This window comes from Rhipicephalus sanguineus, chromosome 3 (assembly GCF_013339695.2).
Source record: "Rhipicephalus sanguineus isolate Rsan-2018 chromosome 3, BIME_Rsan_1.4, whole genome shotgun sequence".
Lineage (NCBI taxonomy): Eukaryota > Metazoa > Arthropoda > Arachnida > Ixodida > Ixodidae > Rhipicephalus > Rhipicephalus sanguineus.
The window spans coordinates 186,080,033-186,104,126 of NC_051178.1; the positions used below are offsets into that span (position 1 = coordinate 186,080,033).

At 42.8% G+C, this 24,094-nt stretch overlaps 1 protein-coding gene across 1 annotated transcript in view; it reads left to right on the forward strand.

Moving 5' to 3' along the window:
* LOC119387830 (sterol regulatory element-binding protein cleavage-activating protein-like) overlaps positions 1 to 24,094 on the forward strand; it is a 60,763-nt gene that overhangs the window by 10,548 nt on the left and 26,121 nt on the right. The window contains 15 exon segments of the mRNA XM_037655359.2: positions 261 to 283; positions 286 to 374; positions 4,705 to 4,862; positions 5,365 to 5,502; positions 6,852 to 6,928; positions 7,058 to 7,172; positions 9,177 to 9,364; positions 10,787 to 10,913; positions 12,833 to 12,981; positions 13,623 to 13,717; positions 15,579 to 15,677; positions 15,895 to 16,007; positions 17,747 to 17,900; positions 22,600 to 22,702; positions 22,909 to 23,122. Coding sequence (XP_037511287.1) covers positions 261 to 283; positions 286 to 374; positions 4,705 to 4,862; positions 5,365 to 5,502; positions 6,852 to 6,928; positions 7,058 to 7,172; positions 9,177 to 9,364; positions 10,787 to 10,913; positions 12,833 to 12,981; positions 13,623 to 13,717; positions 15,579 to 15,677; positions 15,895 to 16,007; positions 17,747 to 17,900; positions 22,600 to 22,702; positions 22,909 to 23,122 — 1,842 coding nt within the window.

Consider the following 24,094-nt stretch of genomic DNA (forward strand, 5'->3'; position numbering starts at 1 on the left):
AAAGTGTGTGGTTCAAAGCTGTTTTTCTGAAGGTAAATTTCCCAGTTAAGAAGCTGATTTGATTCCTGAAGTGAAGTTCTATGCATGGCGCAGGAAGTCGTCCTGCTGTTTTTTTGCCATCTTTTCTGAACATCAAACATTGCACAAAACCTTGCTCAACAAAGACCCTTCTTTCCTTGTGCTTTGTTCCTGTTAAGCAACTACTGGAACGAAGCTTTCTTAGTTTGTGTTCTTTTTTTCTCTTTCTGTCTGACTTTCAGCTACCCGTTGTTACACATCCCGCTACTGGGAGCTCTTCACAGCAGTTTGCCACACCGATCTCAGTCTACAGCGCCGAGCTCGACGCCGATTCTCAGAGAATTGGCCCTCGTTGGGTGAGTTGAGACAGGGGCGACCTGTCCTTTTGTGTGTGTGTGTGTGCCTTCTTTCAAAGAGTATTTGCCGTGGGTACATAGAAGCAGCCAGGAAAGGATGATGACAGCCACTTTGTACACCAGCTGTATCGTACAGTTTCATTTTTAACACGTTTCTCTGACAGTTTCTGAGCGCGTATGGGCCGTTACTCTTCGCTTTAATGAATGCTGACGGTTCTATTCAGTGATTGGAAGTTAAGGGGTTAAAGGCATGTGCAAAAAAAGAGCCGGAGTCAAGTGGCCGTTTTATTTGTGTAACACAGAGGCAACGATTGAAAGATGCAGGTGAATGGTTGTTGCGTTCATTGTGTTTTTGCTCATGGATGCCAAGTTCTGCATAGTTGCTGCATGACGCCAGTTATGTAGCACAATTGCACATACGGAATTGGTTCAGGGCTCTACCCTTGGATTGCACCACTGGTTTTCACAGTTGGCAAACGTTATGCAGCAGCATTTTCGGACATTATGGCTCATTTTTCCTTTATATCACCGTCGCACTATTGCGTATATATCGTTCAATAAAATAAATGTGCACGTCGGGAACTACCTCATTGTTTGAGCGGCTGTAATTTCAGGGAAGCTTTTTGATTAAGCTGTGTTTGATTACATGAGGGCTAGAAGATTACCCCCTTGACAGTCACATTAGTGCTGGAGTTTGCGTTAACTAAGGGAAGAACGCTACATTCTGGCTGTAAAAATTTAAAGCAGATCATGAAGGTAGTTTCCTTGGAATACCTGCTGGATGCTTCATATTACAAAAATGAAGACAGACATGCCTTCTTGCTTGCAGATTGCAGAGCTTGGCTAACTTGTGAATTACTTTTGCCAGTAAACCTCTTTGTAATATGTTTTACCAAACCATTAAATATGAGTTGAAAAGAAAGCAACGTTTTTGTAAAACGTATGACTTGAAAGCTGGTGCAATGTGTTACTGTTGTCCCTTACAGAACCACTGTACTGGCTGGCAGTTCTCTCGTTTTATTCACCAGAGTTTTCAACTATTAGACCCCATAATTAAACCTCTGAGGGTCGGTGTTCACTCCAGTTCTGCTTCTGCTATCGCTTTCATCACTGTACAGTCACGCTCAGTATGAGTTGCAACACAGTAGCCATTGCTGAAGCGGCCCCAAGCCTGAACGGTATCCTGGCAAATGTCAAATTGGTTTAGGCAATGCCAGTCACTGAAGCAGTGTCTACTTCAGTAATTTTTGCTATGTCGGCACCACTTTGCAACGTTGGCACCATATTCAGCTCAGAGAACATGTTGCAACTCATATTGGGAGTGACTGTACATGGGACAGAAATCCTTTAATTACAAAAACATGTCTCATTACCCTGTTTTCACCAGATACTGCGTTATATGTGCTCTCAGTAATGCCCTCTTTGTTTGTTATGTATAGAGATAAATGGAGGCATACCTTCTTCGCAAAGCAAGGAGAAACTTTCCCTTGAAAGGAAATTATTCCTGAATTCTTTATGTGAGTGGTATGAATGTGGTTCTCTCCAGCTCATCCACAAGCAAAGCAGATGTATGGACTTGGTGAAGGTGGAGAGACGTGAACTTTCATGTAATCTTTATTGCCTAGTGGTCATGCTCATTCCTGGCAGTAATAGGAGTTGTATGAATGGCTCATGGAGTAGCAATATCTTAATGTTCTTCTATCAGACGGGTCACATTAGAGTTTTATTTGTTTTTCGTGACTGAAGGATTGAATTTTTTTTTTTTTTGAGTGAAGCACGCCTTGTTACGTCTGCTCATTTCAGAGGGCTGTTGTGGTGCATCAAAGAATGAGCACACTGATGTAAAAAGTAGTTTCCTTTCACATTAATTCTTGTTTCGTATTGTAGAAGCTCACTAATGATGTTTCTGTGATTGATGTTGTTTGTATGAGAACTAGACTTTAGCAACTCGCTGAATGGGAAATCGTATTAACGAGAAATGCAGTAGAAATGAAAAAAAAAAACTTTGCCTGTAGTAGTGCTTTGTGTAATCCTAACAGGCAGCAGCATCCATTTTAATTTGGTTGTCCTAAATCAGTTAATCCATAAACCTCACAATGACAGTGCCTTATTATTGGTCTTTCCTGCTTTCTCACATCCTTGAGAGTACTTGGTAATAAATTTAATTAAGTTGTAGCCACTGACAAAGTTAAAATTCTCTTTAGTACTTTCATCAAGCACACTTAGCAAACTAGCACTTCATGCCTGTGCCCCTGTAATGTGCAAAAGCAGTCACATTGGCTCAATCTGTCTCCATGGCCGGAGAATGTGTAATCAGCACCGTTTCCTTTCCTTTTTCTGCCTTCTTAATTTTTATCCATGAGTTGAAGCAGGAAGATTAGAGTTTTGTTTGGCTTGTAGTATTGCCTCTTCATTGTGTACTGATAAGACCTTCGTCTGACCTCTTCTGCCATTTCCTCTGAGAAACGCCCGCTCTTCCCCCCTGTTTGTGTCACTGATAGTAGAGCAGTGGCGTCAGTACAATCACCTCTGGGGAATTTGAACCCTATGCTTGTCAGGGTTGTCGGTTTCTTTGCTCCTTTTTTTTTCTTCCCCAGATCTCTTTGTTATGCTGTATTTTATTTCCCTCAAGTGCTTTGATTTCTTAGTTTCATAATCCTCTCCAGTCGGGTTTTAAGTCTGCGAGACTGTGATTGTTGCTCGGAATTTTGTTTCTTATCCAAAAAGCGAAACACGAGGTGGATAACGCAAATGTAACTCCTACATTGTCGTTGGCGCGATTAGTATTTCGTCTCCGTACCTTTTTGTCTGCCCTGAGTGTTACCGGGACTGAGTGTTATCGTGCCTTTAGCCCTCACCCCTTTGGTTTTCTGTAAAAAAACTATCAAATGTGTGAATAAAAAAATAAATAAAATAAAATGCAGGAGTAACGTAAATATCTTTTTTTTTCTTTTTTTTTGTCCTGACTCTCCTCCTGTTTCTGTGTCTGCAATTTGTTGCACACATCTGTGCATGCGCTTTTGTTCGGATGATTTACTGTTGTTTCAGTTGAGGGATTTGAGGGATGCTGTGTGTTCACTTGTGAACGGGTAATGTTCACAGTGTGAACGCCCTTTATTGAGCACTGCTTTCCTCAATTTTTGCAAATGTCTTTGAACACTTGCCACACCTCAGTTTTTATTAAACTGTGGTCTTCCCATTGCTATCTGAAAAAGTTTGTTTTTATTACTGCACTCACTGTAGAGCATCATTTACTTGCGTACTGCCCCATAGTGTTATTTTGTGCTTTGTGGTACTGCTGTCGGGTTGACTATTAAATTGTCCACAGCCTTAACGTAGGCACGAAGTGGGGAGGGAGGTGAATCTTATCTACTAATTGAAATCTTATCTACTAATCTTATCTACCATGGTATTAGCTGGATTGTCAGAGTGGAAAAGGTTTCGTCATTGCTAAATCAACAATCAACAAAAAAAGTTAATCACCTTGCGACTGTTAACTTCAGTAGCGGGCAAATAGTAATTTTTTAAACAATGTTGAACAGCGGCAGAAGTGAATCAAATTGGACACTTTTAGAATGTTTTTCACCATTATTATGCGGTGATGTTCAAAACCTAGCATTCGCATGACCAAGTTCTTGCAGTTGTATTGCAAACTGTGAAACATGATTATTGGAAGCATAACTGGACAACTGACAAATAACAGTTTATTAGTAAATTTAGGACTTATCAGACATGTGATCATCCATTATGAGAATGGAGTTTAGAGATAGTCTTGTGGGCCAGTTTGTATCCGTGTGTATCTCCAACACTTAACTGGAAGTGGGTCTAATGCGTTGTAATTATTGAGCAATAATATCACCGTTTTATCTGTAATGGCTGCTGTTGATGACACAACTGTTATAATATATTGTGTTGCTAAGGATAGTATTCAGACTCTGTCTAATGATATTCAGATCATTTCTAAGGGAACACATGGGGGCAGTATCCATATATAGTGCCAAACTGAGGACTGAATTCTTAGAGGGAATAGAATAGGGTGACATTTTATATGCAATTGTAATGTTTCGAATACTCACACACCTCAGAGTAGCTTTAGTTCACAGTGAAATGAGCTCAGAAAATATTGCATAACAGAGTATTCTGTGGACAGTAAGAAGTAAAGGAAAATGAAGTACTTAAAGTAAACTAAAGTGTGCATAGCCTTTACCTGTTAATGGCCTGCAGTGCCATAACTGCTCATAGATGGCACTCTAGCATATATAGTAGATTTTTATTTGACATCCCTATGTAATCATCATGGGCCTGTTTGTTGAAACGCATCTTTGTTCAGTTCCAGGGTCCACCCGTGGCATATGTGCAGCAGGTAGTGGTGAAGGCAGCTGTGTCACCATGGCAACCAAATCTCCTGCTTATGGATGCCTTCCGCTCCCCACTTGCTGAATCTTTTCGCATCACAGAGATTGTGGGGAATCACCAGTTCACGGACAGGCAAGCAAGCTTTTAGCAGGGACCTGTCGTGGTTGCTCAATGGTTATGAAATTCTGCTGCTTAGTGCAAGGTTCTGGGTTCGATTCCCAGTTGTGGTGATTGCATTGCGATGGAGCAGTGAAGGAGAAATGCAAAAACACTTGTGCACTTCAATTTGGATACGTAGCAAAGAGCTCCAGGAGGTCAAAATTGGGCCAAACTTAAAGCCATTCTATTGATATCATGCTTGTCACTATTACAACTGGCAGGCATCCAACTAAACTCCGACTGATCGAGAAAAGTTCTTCCCAACCAGACAGTCCTTTGTTAGATGTTCACGCTTAAATTCACATATTTTCATGGTGTTTCAAGTCAATGTTATATATTTAGTGAGAAACATAAATGATCAGGAAAAAGAGGGTGAAGTTATTGTAACTATTGCTTATAGTATAACCGTTTCTCCATTATCTTTCTTTCCCCTTCAGAGGCTTGCGTTCTTAATGTTCTTTTCATCACATTGCAGCAATGGAACAAAGCACACGCTTCAGGACGTGTGCCTTCAGGTGTCCGAGCCTAAGGACAAAGTGGCTGCGGCCTCACTTCCTCAGTATGGCTGCCTCGTCCTGTCACCTACATATGTCTGGAAGCAAGACTACAATACGTGAGTACCATACTCAAAGGCAGTTGTGTTAAGCTTTTAGGAATAGTGCCCCTCCACTTGGCTGGTCAACAGACAGGGTTGAGTGCAACAGGTCTTAAACGTTCATGTGGTGGTGCAGCAATCTTCGGTGGTGCAGCAATCTTCGCTAGTCATCGATTCTGTAGTTTACCAAAAGCAGAGGAAGGGTGAGGTGTCTGTTTGTCTTTAGTGATAGTACAATAGGATATCAATAGTGAACTTGTGAATTAGGAAGTTCAAAAATAGTGTGGTATGTTCATCGCATGTTCTAGCGCCTTACGCAACACTGAAGTCCTGGCCACATGCCAGGGCTTCACTGAAATTCAGCCTTTACGAGGATCTGTCGCTACCACGTACAGCTTTTAGTACATGTTGTAAATATTCACTTTTTCCTTCTGTCCTATCTCATCATCGTGCACCACTCTTATTTTTTTGCTCTGTCTTCCCTCACTTGGTGTGTGTGAGGTGGAGCATGAGAAAGGCTGTACACTGCAGATGCGTCATTGCATGTAGCGACACATTTCTTTCTTATCTCTGAGTATATAGGTATCTGTCATTTTTATCAGCCAACAAAGAGATAGATAGCTGTTGCTCCATCTCCACTCACCTAGTGCTGTGCATACACAGCAGGACATGCGAGAAAAATTACTGTCTAGATGTTCCGATGCGTCTAATAAGTGGCTGTGCTGAATGGGCAGTGAATTTCTCTATTATCTCTTAGTCTATTCATTTTTATCTATCGTCCACCGAAGAAGACAAGTGGTACCATAAGCATTTTTGTTTTTATATCTTTATATTTTTCCTTTAGCTCGGTAAAATTGCTGCCTCACATGGTCGATATGAGCACTGGCAGGAATTTTTTTACTACACATGTTGTCATCAGCTATGCTCTCATACTCAGATTTCGACACTCTTTTTATTTTAGCAATTTCATATAAGTGGCAACTCGAAGCTTTCACAAGCAGAGCAATGTGTTCTTTAACAGCAGCATGCTTAATTGCTCTGTGTTTTGCACACATTACATAGTTCACCATTGGAGCATGAACGCGCACACTCCTCTCTCTTTCTCTCTCTCTCTCTCACACACACACACACACACACACACACACTCTTTCTCTCCCTGGTGTGTGCTAGGGTGTGTACGGCGGGGTGATGTGCAATGGTGCGTACTATGTATAAGCAAGGTTCGGCTCCTCCCGACAAAAAGTTCTATTTTCTCTCACTTTCATTTCTTATTTCATTAGAAATTTTACATTTCATTTAAATACTATGGGATTAGCGTCCTTTGGGCCTTACTTGTATAGTGATTAAAATGGGAAATCACTTTGCAGTTTCCAGCATGACAGCCAGCTTCTTATGAGCATCTTCAATCAGAAGGATGAGACATCTAATTCATACTACCTGAGAGGTAAGGACCTTTATTGTTTTCCTTTTTTATGGGTATTTCAAGTAGTATTTACATTATTGCTCTTATATTTCGTTTCATTATGTGGTCAGAGTGACTTCGTTTGATCCTGTACTTGGTTGCTGCTTGCAGAGATCCTCTTTGGTGTCCCCTGGAAAGAGACCGGTATAAAGAAGTTCTGCGTGCGGAACAGGCAGAGGGTCATTACTTTTGCCATCACCATCGTCCTGAACAAGTGGGAGCCCAGGTAACTTAGATTCTACCTCATCCCTTTCCTTTCAGCCTTTGTATGAGGGCCCTGTGTTTTGTTGAGATGGGGGCAGCAGGCTTTCAAAAAATTGTCAAAGCTTGCACTAAGCCACGCAAGGCTTGAAACAATGAAACTGGACGATTCTCAAGATTAATGTGGTTGCTTCTAGGTTGTTTCTAGGCCTTAGCTAGGTGATGTAGGTTATTTCTAGGCTGCTTCTAAGTTGTGGCTAGGCTTTAGCTAGGTGATGCTAGGTTGTTTCTCTGTTGATTCTCAGCACAGAGAGGTTTGAATTAAACCACAGACAGTCACAGGCACGACACGGATGCCCAAACACTAGAGAGAGAAACTCGCGCTGAAACCAAGTTTTCGCACCTCTCATAGATGTATGGGTACGTCATTATTGGCGTAGGCCTTCCATTGCTTCGGTGTCTTCTCGCAGCCGCCGTTGCCTTTCCCGTTACCTACCTAGTATTCTCTCGTTGTACGTACTCAGGGTCTTCGGCTCACCGCCGTCGCTTCGCAGCCATTTGTTGGGCTAACTGTTGCCTTCTTCATTTTTAGTGGACCAGGAGCTATTTGCTAAACAGCTTTGCTATTAAAACGAATAAAAAAAGCATGGGAGTGCAGCCCTTTATTTGGTGTCTCTGCTCACTTCAGTGAATTTATAATGGCTAAGCTACAGAAATCAGTACTGTAGAGCTAAGCTCCATGCAGAGTAGCGAAAGCTACTGATCCTGCCAGTCAAACAGAAAAAAAACAAGAATGAGAAGGGCTCTCGCATTGCCCGCCTCTCATAGCCTTCTGTGTGACACTAAGTGAATGGAGCTGCTTCACCATTTCCTTTTCTGCAACCCGCAGCCAGTTCGCGTTACTGACGGCTGACATAATCCATAGCCTTCATGTACTGCAGGGAATTGGTCAGATGGAATATTGAATTGGGGCAGATAAGTGGCAGTGCATAGTAACCTTATACCTTATGTATAAGTAACCTTATACAATGCCAGTAGAATACACAGAAAACATAACACATACAATGCGCGTATGCGGCGTTGCCTGCGTTCAATTCACCACGAGGGCCCATCCGCCCGACCCGCGGAATCGTACGCATGGACCCTGTCGAGAGCTATCCGACTAGGCACGCTGCCAAACCCCAAAATAGAGCCGCCGCTGTTTCCTATGCACCAGCCTAACCTCTCTCCCACCAGGCGGCGCTGCTGGCACCACCGCGCCAACGGCGCCAACCTTACGCCACACGATCACGGCACCACCACATGCTTGGTGGCTGTTAAAGCTAACTGCGGCTAATCCGTGAGACGCGCATGCGCCATGAGGCGAAAACAACTTTACAGGGGGTGCCAGCACCCCCACAAATGATATTTTTTTTTATAAGGACTTCATCCATGCACAATGCACAATTGTCTAACTGCTTTGTTGCTGCTACTGCTGCTTACCAAACTTCGTTTGCCAGAACATTTATGGATTAAGTTATCTTTCTTGCCACCGAATGCATTGGAGATGCCTGTTACTGTGAAGCTCTTAGCACTTAGAATTTGTCATTTGGGATATACCTTGTTATTTGGAATACATCGGTTAGAATTTCTGTCAATTTTTGTTCTCGGTTGAATGCATTTTCCCATAGTTTTCGGCTGCCAAGTTGGGATGCGGCTTTAACACGAGTTTATGGTACTTCATTATACAGGTCATTTCATCGTAAAGGTAATTCACCCTAATGCTCACAATATAGCCAAGGCGTAAGGATTCCTTCGTTACACATGTAAGTTCATCGTAGTAGATGCGTTTGACTGTGCACTGCTGCTTTAAAAAAAAAAAAAACATTTTGTGCAGAGAAAGCACAGGTTCCATTTTTAGGTCGTGTAGGATCCAAAAGGCTTTCAGTGAAACCCGGAAATATGATCAGTAGCGTAGCTTTAGGTATCTTTGGTTGCTTCTGAGTCTGATGCGGCTCTCATTTGTTCTGTGTCTTGTCCTTTTGCCCAGTCTGGTGCACTCCCTTGAAGACAAACTGCACCAGGCGTATCCAGGTCACTCACACAACTCGTCATCTAAGGACCGAGATCAGCAAGAGATTGTTCATGTTCATTTCCAGTACCAGCACACACTGGCTGAATTTGTGCCTCTGGGCACAATCTATGTCATCCTGTTTCTATACATCTACTATTCCGTCCGTAAGTACACACCGCAGTCATGCTTTACTTGTACAGTAGAGAGTCGGTAAGCAGAAACCACTAGAATGGAACGACAGCATCTAAGTTGCTTGGTTTTACAAATGCAAAAAAGGGGATTCGTAATTGAAAGCCAAAATTTTCACAACTATCTGTAAATGGAACCGCAGTGGCAAGCTCTAAAGGATGTTTACCCAAACAGGCACAATCTGAAAGATCTCTTTGTGAAACTCATCTTCTATCCTGAAAGCCATTTCTAATGGTCAGTGACAAAGACTTCAGCAGGCGAATATGTGAAAGATTTTTAATACAGCATGTACAGACCTGGACAGCTTTGTGGCATGCCACTCTTGCAACACGGAGGAAATCTAAATACTACATAAAGTAAAATCTTTGTAAACGGAAATTGCTTAAACGAAATCGTTACTTAAACAGAACAACTGCTTCTAATGTAGTTGGTTTTGTATTGGGGTGCTGCACATCTGTGCATACCTCTTTGTAAAAGAATCTCCTGTGAAATGGAATGCAGATTATCCTAGTCCTATCAGGTTCATTTAATGAGATTCTACTGAACAGACAAGTGAAATTTTTTTTAAGTATTACAGGTGCACCTTTGACTGCGTGTACAATTGTGTGTTGTTCAACCATCAGTTAGAGCAAGAAGAGCTATGTTGTTTTAATAGTTCATCATCAGATTCTCAGAACCGAAACTAGCAAAGTTGAACCAATCTCGTCAACTGGGCCCCACACTACAGGACAGACAGCTGCTATATCCACTTATTTGTGCATATCTAGCAATGTTAAGAGGGTACAGGACAGACACTGTTAGACCTTTACACATCTTTCTCAGTAAGCAGAACCTCTGATGATTGTAACATATTTTGCTCGTCCCTTGATGTTCCATTTCACAAGAAATTCTCTCTCTAAGGTTATGAGTAATGAATTTCTTTTTCTCCCCTTTTCCTTTTCGACAAAGTTCCTTAAATACATTTTTAATTTGCTTTATAATTTAATATTTGTTGCATCTCGGATAGAGTAGACGGATCTGCTTTGAATGAGTTTAGCTTCCTAGATGGAACATTTAACTTATTTATAGAGTCCTCGAACATTTGGGAATTTGGAAGCGATGCTGTTTTTAAATAAAATTATTACCTCAAGAGGGATAGTACACATGAAATAGCACAAATCGATAACTCCTCACTGAAATTTTGCATTCACTTAAACTGCCATGAAATATCTGTAAACCTACCTAAGGTCTACAATTTCCTTGGATATGACATCTGTGTGCAAATTTTCTGAATGTCTGACAAGACACCAAATAACGCAATGCTGCTTTTCTTCACATTGTTTTAGCTTTTCGGTGTAGTCTTTTTTTAGTGTGAATGTAAAAGTGTATTTTTTCCTCTCATTCTTTTTGTTGTGTAGGCAAAATAGAGCTGGTGAAGTCCAAGTGGGCGATATCTGTGAGTGCAGTTCTCACTGTGGTTATGTCACTATTTATGTCTGTTGGACTCTGCCTTTGGTTTGGCCTGAACCCTACGTTGAATGGAAGGTAAGTATGTTTCGCCGCATTGTCATGTTCTTGCATTGCCATTGCAAAAAGCTTAGGTGAAATTTAGCAGTTCAAAGTTTTACTTGTGCATTTATTTGTGGACTAGGTGAGCTTGAGTCAACCACCAATTAACTCTCTGAAAACAAGGCCACATTGGCTGTGCAGCTACTCCAAAAGTAGACCAAATCAAGCAGAATATTGCATCAGAGGAAAAACCTACAGTGTTTTTTTTTTCAGGTACAGGCTGCACTGTTGGTGTTGTTCCATATTTTTATTCATGTTGAAGACATTGGAGAAAGCAATGATAAATTGATCATCATTGATTGCAACTTGCTTTCTTGCACTGTGATGTGGTGGTATAGGTTTTGAACTGCCTTGCTTAAAGGGCCCCTCACCAGGCCACATAGCAAATTTTAGTTAGACGCTGGAAGTTGTTGTGTGCCGAATGAAGAGCAGTATGCCGCAAGAATTTTTCAAATCGGTCCATTACGAGCTGAGAGAAACAATAATTTGTTGCGGCGCGAAACCATGATGCGGGGAGGCGAGTTTCAAACCCTTGCCACTCGCCCCGTGAAGCCTTAGCAAGCCAAATCCCTTCCCTGCCCTCTTCACTTGACACATACGCATGAACACGTCATGCGCATGCATCGTCACGTGCGCATGACGTGCCCAAGCCAGCCCGAGCACGCGAACGGCGTTGCACGGCCGCTACCTTTTTTTTATGTAGCGGCCGTGGGCGTTTTGTCGGCGTTCTCTGTGGTGTACTGCCTGTTTCTGCGGGACGGGCATGAAAGTTGAGACATTTGTACGGGCACGAGAGTGGCGGTATCGTGAGCCAGTGCCGCATTAACATTTACTTGGACGCGGTAGAATAAATGAGCATAATGAGTGCTCGAACGCGCCTGGACATTACTTTCGTTTCCAGGGCTGGCGTCTGCTCGATGCGCTAACCGCGGGGACACGAACGCATGGGAAAGGGAGGCACATTAGCCCCGCATCTCGCTGCAATTCACGAAAAAAAATGAAAAAGACGCACACATTCCCTTTGTGTGTCTCATTATTTCTATCAAGTTTTATTAATGTATTCAAGCAACAAATTACACAAACTACACATGTCGTGTCAAATAATTATCGCAGTGTCACGTGCTACTGTTGGCGACGTCAGAGCACAGTCGTCTACATAGAGGAGCGACGTCACAGCACTACCATCTACGTAGGGCCATTGTCTCATGTACGCCATCCCCTCATTCTCTAAAGCGTGCGCCCGTTAGAGGAAGGGCAAGCAGCGTTCACCTTGAAATTTGACCCATTTCCGCGGCGCGTAGCGTTGAAAATTTTGGCAGACGTGATCGTGAACGCCCAGTGTATGCATTGCGCTCGTTAGCTCAAAATTGTCAAACCTGGTGAGGGGCCCTTTAAGGATTTACAGGAACGTCGAAACTTCATTTTCACCTATGCACATCTAATAGACTTGTGAAATGCAAGTTTGTGCATTAAATTATCGTATATTCTTCTCAATAAAAAAAACTACAATGGCACTGCCAAATTGAAAAATACTGAAACACATGAATAGTAATGGTGCTCATACCATAACCATGTTACTTGATGACAGATTTTCAATTTTGTTTCTTTTGCACTTTCTTTTATCGGTTGAGTTTCTGTGAATTCACTATGATGATACTGTCTTATCCGCATGTTCTAGGTTACAAAGAGCCTTTCCTAGCCTTTCATAATATTATATTATGAAAGGCTATGCAGTACATATTATTAATATGCGCTGCATTCACATGGGCTATATATGTACCACGTAGTTGCGAATGTATTAAGGAATTAATAAAATCTTCCTCGTAGCTTCTTTTAGTGATATGTCACATTGTTTAAGGTCATAGTGCATTAACTAATACCTCTTTCTTTGACAGCCCTCTTGTATCACCACGGTCATCCTGCCTCCCCAGTGAGATCCTACCATACTTAGTTGTTGTCATTGGCCTGGAGAATATGTTGGTACTAACCAAGTCGGTAGTGTCAACTCCAGTGCACGTTGGTGCCAAAGTTCGCCTTGCTCAAGGTGAGTTGACATTGATTATGGGGCAGTGACCATGTTTAAAAATTCACCCCGTCTTACCCTACATGAAGAAACTTTGCTGTATCAGCTATGAATACAAATGCTTATTCATTCCCGATTGGAAGGTCAGAGTGCCGAGTGCGAGACATACTACTGAAGAAATCTCGGAACACTCTTCATAATTGGATGACTGACTGCTCTTTGTATTATGTACTTTGAGGGCAGTCAACTATAGTACAGTAGGGAACGTTGTTCAAGTGTTAATAAAGTGCAGAAAAGAACATGTGATCTGGGAAAATGTACTACTATCTCTACTTACTAAAAATGATGTTGTTCAACTAAAAGGTGATGCACTCTTATACGTAGCTAGGTATTGGACTATGCACAAAATAAGGCTTGTACTTTCACTGACAATATAAATTGTACTCATCTGCTTACAAACCAGTGTCAGGTAATGTGCTGGAATACACACAGGGACAAAGTTCGCTCTATGACCGTGAGCACTTGCCATAACATAGTTGGCATGATGAGTGCTGGGAGAGTGAAGTATGCGTGCTTGTACCAAAACAAACATTCCACACTTCTCCTCACATAAAAATTTCGACTGTTACTCTGCTTTTGTGAACTCTCCATTCTCAATTTAGGCCTTAGCAAGGAAGGCTGGTCCATAACCAAGAACTTGCTCACCGAATTGCTCCTGCTGACCTTTGCTTTCCTGACCTTTGTTCCAGCGATTCAGGTGTGCATCCTTCCTGTTTCTCTATATCTTGTTTTAGTTTTTATATTGAGTTTTTTCTTGGAATCAGTGTAGTCTGTTGGATATTACAATAATAGGCTTGTCTGGTGGCAACATTAGTCACTTGAAGAGGTCCTAAACAGACATTAGCAGTGTACAGGCAACAGGAACTTATTAGTATTTTTCATGTTCTACAAAGGAACTACCTCATTTAGATGTTAAACTGCCCCAATTTTAGCCTCCCTTCATGAATATCTCGAGTGTGATACCCCGTTATGAACAGACCTGTTGTGTACAGTACACTGAAGCTGAATGATTACAGTACATTACGGTTTTTTCATGACATTTAATTTTTTTAACCACACATAAGCAATCGCACATGTTATTGAACATGCTACAGTGCATGCAACGGGCCAAGAAATTGTAAAAGCCAACAAGATATTGCTTGTCTTGCACAACATCATTGACAGACAGAGCAGAGTAGCAGCAGACTCCGAGCAAGCACTTTTTCAATCTCCTTTCCCTAGAAGCATAAGCATTTGGGCTGGTTGGTTTGTGATTTGCATAGAATAGGGCAGAGAGGTTGGACATAAGAAACAGGCATTCAGCAGCGCTAGCGACTGAACACTATTGCGTATCCCTTTCTCATGTCTTGTAACTCTACACTGTTTCTTGTCAGGTTGTGCTCCTTTCCCACGCAATTTTGGGACGGGGAATGTGTGTAGCAAGGCGCCTTGCAAGGAGCAACATTCTGCTTCAGTTTTTTTTAACACGAAAGTGTTTTATGCCGGGCTCCACCAAGACTTCAGTGACGTATTTCCGTCACGGAAATGACGTTGAAAAAATATACACCATCAGATGGCAAAGGAAAAAAGTTCCGTCAACGGCCATCGAACCCACGATCGTTCGGTCCGCAACAACAGATGCCGGGCACGCTATCCACTGCGCCACGGTCACAGACTCTAGAGGCTTTACAATCGCGCCTTTTATATCTACCACTCTCCCGGTCGGCGGGGTGGTGTTGCCCTCTGGGAGCGGTAAAGTAATTCGTCATTACTGTGGCCTCCGCGATTAGCACCTGCAACGCGTTACACGTCCGTCCCATTCGGCGCGTTTTCAATAGAAGTTCTTTGTCAATGCCTTAACACACCGCGAGGTGGCGATTTTAGCCCAAGCGTCGTAAAAGCGTCGGCCTCGCTCATAGCTCTGCGACGCGCGTCTGCCTCACCTGGCTGTAACACCGCGTTTTCCGCTCACGCACTCGCCCCCAGAAAAATCGCGGCTGGGCTACCGGGGCGGCACGACGCGCTTTGCGTTTCCCTCTAGTCCGGCCGTGGTGTTCAATCACATTTTACATGCCGCGGGATGGCGACCACATTCTGCGTCCAGCATGCGACGCTCTTCTGGCTATCACACCTCGTTCTCTGATTACGCTTTCACCGTTGACTACTACAGCTACCACAAGGGTTTGTTTAATCATTTAGCATGGACGTTAGTCGTCGGGATGGAGATGTATACCACCAATCATCAAAGTGGGTGCATACACGTTAAACGGTGCCATAGCTGCCAGACATCAATATACATTGTGCAAACTCTCTTATATCAATGTACAGTAAACATTCACTTACTTCTGTAAGGGCACGCTTTACTTTCGTGTTATTCCAATTCTTATGACGGAGGGATCAACCATGTTTTTCAGCATATTTACAAGATAGCATTGTTAGCATGTCTGCAATTCAGTATGTGATTGGGTTGAACAGAGTCGGCGTGTATGAATGATAGCATGCAGAGTGTTATGTTTGGGAAACTGTAGACTAGCACCCCCCTTGTTTTTGGTTGCACATTATTTTGGTTTATCTTTCAGGAATTCTCAATGTTTGCAGTCGTCGGTCTGTTGTCGGACTTTTTTCTTCAGATGGTCTTCTTTGCTACTGTGCTGTCAATCGACATCCAACGCAAAGAGGTAAGGTCTCGCCCAAAATTTGCTCATACTGAATATGTCAGTCCTTTCTTTATAACTTAAATTTCTACCGCATCATTCTTTCATAAGTCCTGACATTATGTCAGTTAGATTAGAAAGCTAGGAACATAGAGATAATAAAATATGGATCTAGCGTGTGTGAGAAGGAAGCAAAAATGATTTTGAAGTAATTATGAATCACCTGTTTTTCTCCTTGTAGAAGTCTGATTTGAAAAAAGGGAAGTCGGAAGCCTCAAATTCGTGGACGGATGATGATAAAAACATCACAAACAATGATGGCAGGAGCTCTGTTGGTGTACTGTACAGATCTCGGTAAGTTCAAAGTTTGTGTTTTTGATAACAGATGGTGTTACACCATAATCTCCCTTAATTAGTCAGATGGCTTGTACTGTCTAGATGTATTGATCTGCAACAGCAAAGTGTGGGGCAGCTATGAAAATTAGAAGTGCCTCAAGAGGCTGTTGCATGAGCGATAAGAATCCGCTACAACTTGAACTCAGTACATGTCTTTATGTCTCAGTTTGAAAAAAGCCTTCTTTTTACTAAACCTTTGCCAGTGCGTGAACATTTGTCATCTTATGAGTTGAATAAATAAAGCTGCTCTCTGCTATATAACATAACATTCATGAGAACTAACAAACAGTCTAACCAACGAAAGTATGGGGGATGTTACTTGTAGTAATTGTGATATAAATCAGAAGAAATTAAAGTGGATGAAAAGATAACTTGCCGCGGGCAGGTACCGAACCTGCAATCTTCGAATAATGTGTCCGATGCTCTGCCTAGAGCATTGGGCGCATTATTCGAAGGCTGCAGGTTCGGTCCCTGCCGGCGACAAGTTATCTTTATGTCCACTTTGATTTGTTCTCATTCATATCACAAATACTGCAAATAACATTCCCTATACGTTTCTTGGCTTGATTGCCTGTTAGTTCTCATGAATGTTGTGTCCAACAAACAAAAACGAGCCCTTAAAATTTCCCTTCTTTCGTTCATAAGATGATAAGTAATTAGAGGATTATTGATGTTAAGTTCCAACGGCTAAAGTGTAAACAGAGAAACAAAAATCACGCCATGTCCACGGAATGAATGATGATAAGTGGGCGAAGCTCGAGAGGGGGAGATCATCGGTAAACCGTAACTCTCCCATGAAAGTTAGCCCATTACATCATTAGAAAGACGTAGACTGTGCGTATATTATACAAAATCAACTTTTATGTTGTTCTTGTTCGTTTGTTGTTTCGTTTCTTCGTTTGTTCTTTTCATTTCGTCGTTGTCATGGCGGCTGGATTGCGAGGTCCCTTCATTATGATGGCTTTATGGTCCGTGAAATGAAGCGAGAGAGGTTCTTGTACTGGCTGCAGTGGGAAGTTTGCGAACACTACGTTGAAGTCCCCAACCAGCACAAACGGACGGTTCTTGTACTTGTTGTCGTAGTCACGTAACGCAGCGTCTATAAACGACTTGACGTCCCCGATAGACAGGTTGGGTGCGAGGTACACGGTCATGACGGCGACTAGCAGATGGTGACTGAATCGGTGGACCGGTGTTTCGACGCGTGGTGGCGATTCCGGGCTCGATTGTCGGCTCCGCGATGGAGTGCCAGGCATGAAGCTTACCCCGCACCTCCACCAGTGTAACGACGTGGGATCGACGAGGACACAGAGCACGACAAACAAACACGCTTTATCGATCAGAGAAAGAACTGCAACGTCTTCTTCGTCCCTGCGCTGGGCCAAGAACACTCGCGCTGCTTCGTTGCCATCACCACTGGCACATACGCACGGCATAGGCAGTCACGTATGAGCTAGGAGGGACAAACCCACGGCTCTAGGAGCTTCGCCCCTAAAAAGTATTAAATACTTAACATAATTTGTCAGTAGGCAGCAAAAATGAAGTCTGACATCGTGCTATTTTCTTTATGAAATTTTAATCACTGCAGGAAGTTTGCGTAAACAGAAGGCCCTCGTTCGTCATTTGCAATAAACCATGGTTTTTAAAGCACAGTTTGTCAATCAATTCTTTACATTTGCTCCCATTTTCTGTTGCAGGCGTTCCGATGGCATTCCTGTGATGCCATATGGTGCGGGCCGAGCCATGTCTAGGGTGTTTGCCACGCCCACATCTCCGATTTTGAAGCTGCCGAAACGGCTTCGTTTGGTCTACTTCTGGGCTCGCATGCGCCTCATTCAGAGAGGACTCATGGCAAGTTAAAAATTTTTACGTGGCTTATGAACAGCCAATCTTGTCTTCGACTCTTCACAACATTTGGCCACACTCTAGTGAACAGATGCTAGACACAAGAGCATTGCGGCAAAAAACAGCAGTCACAGGCACTTGACGTTCACTTGTGCCAACCACATAGACACATCATGAAAAGAAGTAGCAGCCAATTTCTGTTGTCGCCCAATTGAGTGCAGTTATACATCCGTAAAAATATCAGATTCCACAAGATATTGGATTAAGTGTGCTAGATCTAGTTTCAGTATTACTTTGAAAAATGTTCCTTACTGCCAACGTTAAAATGTATTGGTGCCATCTGGTAGGTGGCTTTATGGCATCTCAGGCCTAATAGCCTCAACAACTGACAAGTGATCTCAATAATAATGAGAAAGCATCACTGGTACTCATTGTGAAATGTGACTACCGTATTTTTCGGTGTATAAGTCGCGGTTTTTTTCTGAATTTTTCGTCGGTGCGTCTTATACAACGGTGCGATTTATATACATTCAAAATTGGGTTGGATGCCGCGGCATGGGTGGCTTGAATACTGCGGCCAGGCTGTTTGCGCCGAGCGAATGGTGCTTCACCATGCGCCGCCTTCTGCCGTGCACAGAAACCACATTTCAAAAGAAAGTAAGATTAACGGTAAGTTAACACCCTAGAAATAACGCAGCTGATGTAGTTTCGCAGAGAAAAAAAAAAATAATCAAAGCGAGGTGACAACGTGGAGGTATTTTTTAAATTATAAATTATGGAAAGCAAGTTTGGATTTCAGAGCCGCTTCCTTTGCCGTCACTTCCGTCCGCCATAATGTCTTCATTGCACTCGCTGTGTCGCTGTTGCTGCGCGCGTCGCGTGTGTTGTGTGTCGCAGCGTAGAGCCAGTAGAGCCTCGCTAACCATGGCGCCACATGAAAAGTAAAGTCGGCGAAACTATGACGCCAAGTTCGAGTTGCGCGCAGTTGAATTTGCTGAGGAACACGGAAACCGAGCAGCAGGGAGGCAATTCGATGTCAGCAAAAAAATAATCCGGGACTGGCGCAAGGCCAACAGCGTCCTCCACACAATGAAGTCAACAAAGAAATCCAAGAAGGCACGCTGGCCGGGCCTCGAGCGTAGTCTGCGCACGTCTGCGCATGTCTGCCTGCAGTACTACAACCAGAAGTAGCTGCATTGTTCGTGAGCGACTCGGAGGGAGACGGCTTCGATGGCTTTGATAATGATTAAACGCCACCAAGCTATCGCAATAATAAAGGTACTTCTGAAAGTGTTGTTTTTATGTATGTTCAGAGGCGCTCGCACGCGTGTCTGCCAACAGCTGGAAACGTGCAAAAGCGGCGGCCACCACAAGCATGCATTTTTGCAGTGCATTTTTATGACGCGATACTTTAATGTCAGTGGTCGGATGAGCAGGTGCGTCTTGTACACTGGTGCGACTTATATGCGTTTTTTTTTTTTTCCGGAAAAACTGCCATTTTGAGGGGGGTGCGACTTATACAAGGGTGCGACTTATAAGCTGGAAAATACGGTAAGTAGTGGCTAATATTACCATGCGTATAGCAAGAGTGAATGGGTATAAAAGTGGGTGATTCGGGTGCTGCCATGTGGTTATGCAATTGCAGTAACTGGCTGAAGCCAGTGCATAGGCTTCTTCAATAGGCGAAAATTTTTGCGCAACGAAAACTGGTGATGCAGAGGCTACCGCTATAGATCGTCCTGTGTAACTGTCAAATTTGTCGGATTCACTTGAATGTGGCGTGTATCTAATTGAGCTTGCAACAATAGCCTTGCTGCATCTCTTTTGTTTCCTACATAAATTGCAGATTGTGCTGGTAAACAACACAGAAAACTGACGAAAATGAAGAAATAAGAAGGCACAGCGCGACTGAGACAAGGGACGAATAACACACACCACACACGAGCGCTTGTGTGTGGTGTGTGTTATTCGTCCCTTGTCTTAGTCGCACTGTGCTTTCCTATTGCTATGAGCATACTCGCCCAGATCATAGTCTTACTGAAGATGAAGAGTGGCACAAAGAAGGCACATGCGGTGCTGTGTTCTTTGTACCTCTCTTTGTCTTTGTTGGTTTTCTGCTTTGTTTCCCTGTAGTACGATGAGTAACCAACAAGCACACCTGGATGCCTTGCAGATTCTAGGTTGTCTTTCAGAGACTGGCAGATACAGCTGCTTTTCAACATTTAACTAGGGGTGTGCGAATATTCGAAATTTCGAATATTTTTCGAATAGTGTTTGCTATTCGATTCGATTCGCACTGGAATTTTACTATTCGAACTATTCGAACTTCCCAAAGACAAATACAGTCAACGTCAGATTGAAAGTGACCCCTACAAATTTTGAATGCTTCACCTCAGTACACCCTCGTATTGCGGCAAAGCTGCCTTTCAAGCTCCGTTACGGTCGAACTTAGCCAAGACGCAACATTCGATTAAAAGTGGTCCCTAGATTTTCAATATGCTTCACCTCATTACACCCCCGTATTGCGGCAAAGCTGCCTTTCAAGCTCTGTTACGGTCGAACTTGGCCAAGAGACAGTCAACGTCCAATTGGAAGTGGTCCCTAGATTTTCAGTATGCTTCACCTCATCACACCCCCGTATTGCGGCAAAGCTGCCTTTCAAGCTCCGCTACGGTCGCAAATGTACTAACTCAAGAAAACGCTGGTTCCAACATCGAGATGAAAGATGTGGCAGAGCTGGGGGCTCAATTAATGCTGTTTTGGACCTGAAATTTGGGCAGGAAGTCCGAAAAATCGGACGCCGAAGCTTTTTAGCATCCAAAATTTCAGATGTTCTTATATATCGACGTCTAAAAGGCAGATTTGGAACTCCGGACTTGAAGGGAGCACACCCTTGTCCGCCACATCAGTTGGGCTTCCACAGAAGTTGAAAGAGGAGGAGAGGCTGAAGAAGTGGCATCTTTGCCTATCACGTGTAAAGTGTTGTCGGCAACACTTTGGTTGCAGCAAATCATATACATAGATACATAGATGCAATTCGGCCTCTACATTGCCTCATTCTTGATAAGACAACTATGAAACACCACCCCGCCAGCGCTTCATCAACCCAGCAAAAAGAAACACTTTCATGTTGCTATCTCATAAGAACATACTTAGGGATTCTCTGCAACTTTGTTCTGTAATTACACTTCGAAGTATTCGAAAAATGTTTGAGAAATATTCGAAAATTATTCGAAAATTATTCGATTCGATTTGCACTCAATCTTTATTATTCGAATTCGCTTCGCACCCGAAATTTTGCTATTCGCACAGCTCTACATTTAACCCCTTGAGGGTCGATTTCTTTCGCCAAATGCGACACGCCAGGGTCAATTTTTTAAATTGCTGATTTAAATTTATCAGGTGAATTTATTTCAGGAAAAAAGTTATAAATTTTTTAGGGTGACCATAAATTGACAAAAAATAGTTGGTGTTGTTAAATACACATGGTTTATTCATGAGTAACACCAAGATAAATTATTAAAAAAAATCTATACGACTGTTAAAAAATTATGCATTGCAATAAATGTCTGTGTAGTTCACAGACGTGCAAAAATAAGTGCACGAGGTTGTGTCAAGTGGAAACACGAAGGGGGGGGGGGAGCCACTTTTGATCCAGTCAGCATCATCTCGGCGTGCACGCTACTGAGATGTTGCTTGCTCATCAACATCTGAGTCTTAAATCGTAAGTAAATCCTCGTATGACGGGCTGACATTTACTGAATCAGATTCCGATTCGGAGGAATCGCCACTAGACTCACTTGCAGCAGAGAAACCGGCGCACACTTCCATAGCGCAAGCAAACTGCACGGGGGAGGCACTGAAGAAAACTGTGTACTAGTTGTGAGCGCATTTGGAAAGCAAAAGCAAGTCCCAAACCTACAATTATAATTAGTCTTATCGCCAACAAGACAGAAGTGGTTTTTGTGAGTCCCCGAAACAGGAAGCGCAACCACAGTGGCATCGTTTGTGTCATTCAGCGTCTGCATGGAAACAGGCGTAATCGTGTACCAGAGAGCAATAAACGAGCAAGTAACAATCAGTCGCCTTTTAAAAGATTCTAAACCAGGTAGCCGTCAATTTTTGCAGCCACAACAAAGGGGAACCGGCCGAAGGATGAAACCGAAACTAGCTGGCGCACCGCTGTAGTAAAGCATTAGAAAAAAGCAGAGAGACATCGACACAAGAAAAAAATTCCACGTATTCCCGCAGTGTGGCAGCACATGCCAAGCAAGAGAAATGATCGAAAAAGGCGCACATTTTTAGGATACAAGCAATGGCGTACATGTACCCCCGCCCCCAAAAGTTTGTAGAACCCGAAATTTCCGAGAAAGCTATATTACCACTTTGTCTGAGAACATAGCCTCCAAATATATGTTCCATTCTGTAATAGTACCTGTGACCTATGCATCTACCCGCTAGGTTAGAAGCGCCGTGCGCTAACAAAGCAGAAAGTCGCATTTTCAGTGGAGCCCACGTTCCGTAAACATTTGTGGATGGGTGTACGTCTTTGACTGTCTTGTGGCTGTTAGTGGATAACGTACATGTTCGTCTTTGACCTCGTATGCACGGAAGATTGCCTCGTATGCACGGAAGCTTACGCAACACTGGCCCCTCTTTTTTTCAACTTCTTTACTTTACTTAATTTGTTTTTGTTTTCGTTCAGCTGGGCCTGGTTGTCTGGGTTGTGGTACTTATCCAAAGCATGGGAATCTTCACGAAGCTCACCGACAACACAACCAATTTGGGCCCCAACATCGCTGACTCAGGTTGGTTATCATTTTTTGAAAATGTAGTTGTGAAAATGCTTGTTTACCAAGATTTAGTGTGAACGCGATGAGAAACAGCAGGTTGTTAAAGTTAGTTTGGAGCCCTTTGCGGCAGTAACTCTCACAGCTGCTGCTGCTGCAGCTGTATCGCTTTCCGTTTGTTGAACTGAATCAATGACTGAATGGATCAAAATATTCCGGTGCAGTGCACCCTTTCATACAGATGCTTACTGGCCACAATAACTCTGAGGAAGCCTTGGAGGATGCCGTGACATCGCAGTTATCATCATCGAAGGAGCCTCTGCCCAGCCACCATGAGAATGCCAACTTGCACCATACTAATGCACGGCTCTGGGAGGAACTGCCAACAAAGCACTGGACCACCCTGTTCGGCTACTACAACATTTCTGTAGCTGGCAGGTAGGTGACCTGAGAGTGAGCTGCAAAGGGGTGCATGGGAAGCTCGAAGCGGTACACTTATGGCAATGAATTTGTTAGCACTGGCTGTACGATCAATGAAGCATAGTGTCTTGCAGAAGTGACTGTGGGCATGTAATGCTGAACTTTAAACAGACACTAAAGTAAATCAATGAATCAGTTTAGACTGATAAAGTATTATTCGGAAACTACTTTCATTAATATAGCTGTACTAGGTTTATTAATAAAAAAGAAAATGACGGTCAAAGTTACATTCTTAATTGTCACGCCAAAATCTTTGCACATGAATGTCGGCGTGACGTCACAGATTTCAGTGTTTTTCTGTATGTTGACCACAGTGGCCCAAAAATTGCTGAACCTTGATACAGCAAGCCTCTGGTTCCCTCATAGGACAATGTACTTCATTTTTACTGATTAAGAACTATGTAGGCCCTAGTAGATGTCAAAATACATAACAGCGAGTTGGTGTTGGAACTTCAAAATGGCGGCACTACTTGAATATTTTTTTCCTGCATTTTCTCTCTTACTAAACATCTTCTCGCAGTGGGAGTTGAGCTTTTGGTATTGTGAAAATGTAATTTACAAATGCATGAAAAACCATTTTTCTCTTTAGTATCTCTTTAAAAATTGAAGCTTTTACTGGGCACACTTATGCCTGCAACCAATACGTATAACTCTGCAGTGAAGGCAGCATTATTTCTGGATCAAATGGTGCATTTAAGTCTGTGAGGAATTTAGGTTTTTGGAGCCATTATTGTGCACTGTGAAAGTTTGAGAATGTGCTGCATGCATTTTGTACTCATGATATACTCATGAAGTCAACTTAAGCGGACTCGAAATGGACTGCCATATTTCTTCAGTCCACTTTAGTCTTGTGCATTGAAAATGAAAAGAGAGGGAGAGAACAAACCTTAAAGCCTCTATGGGAAGGAATCATTTGTACATCCAAGTTGT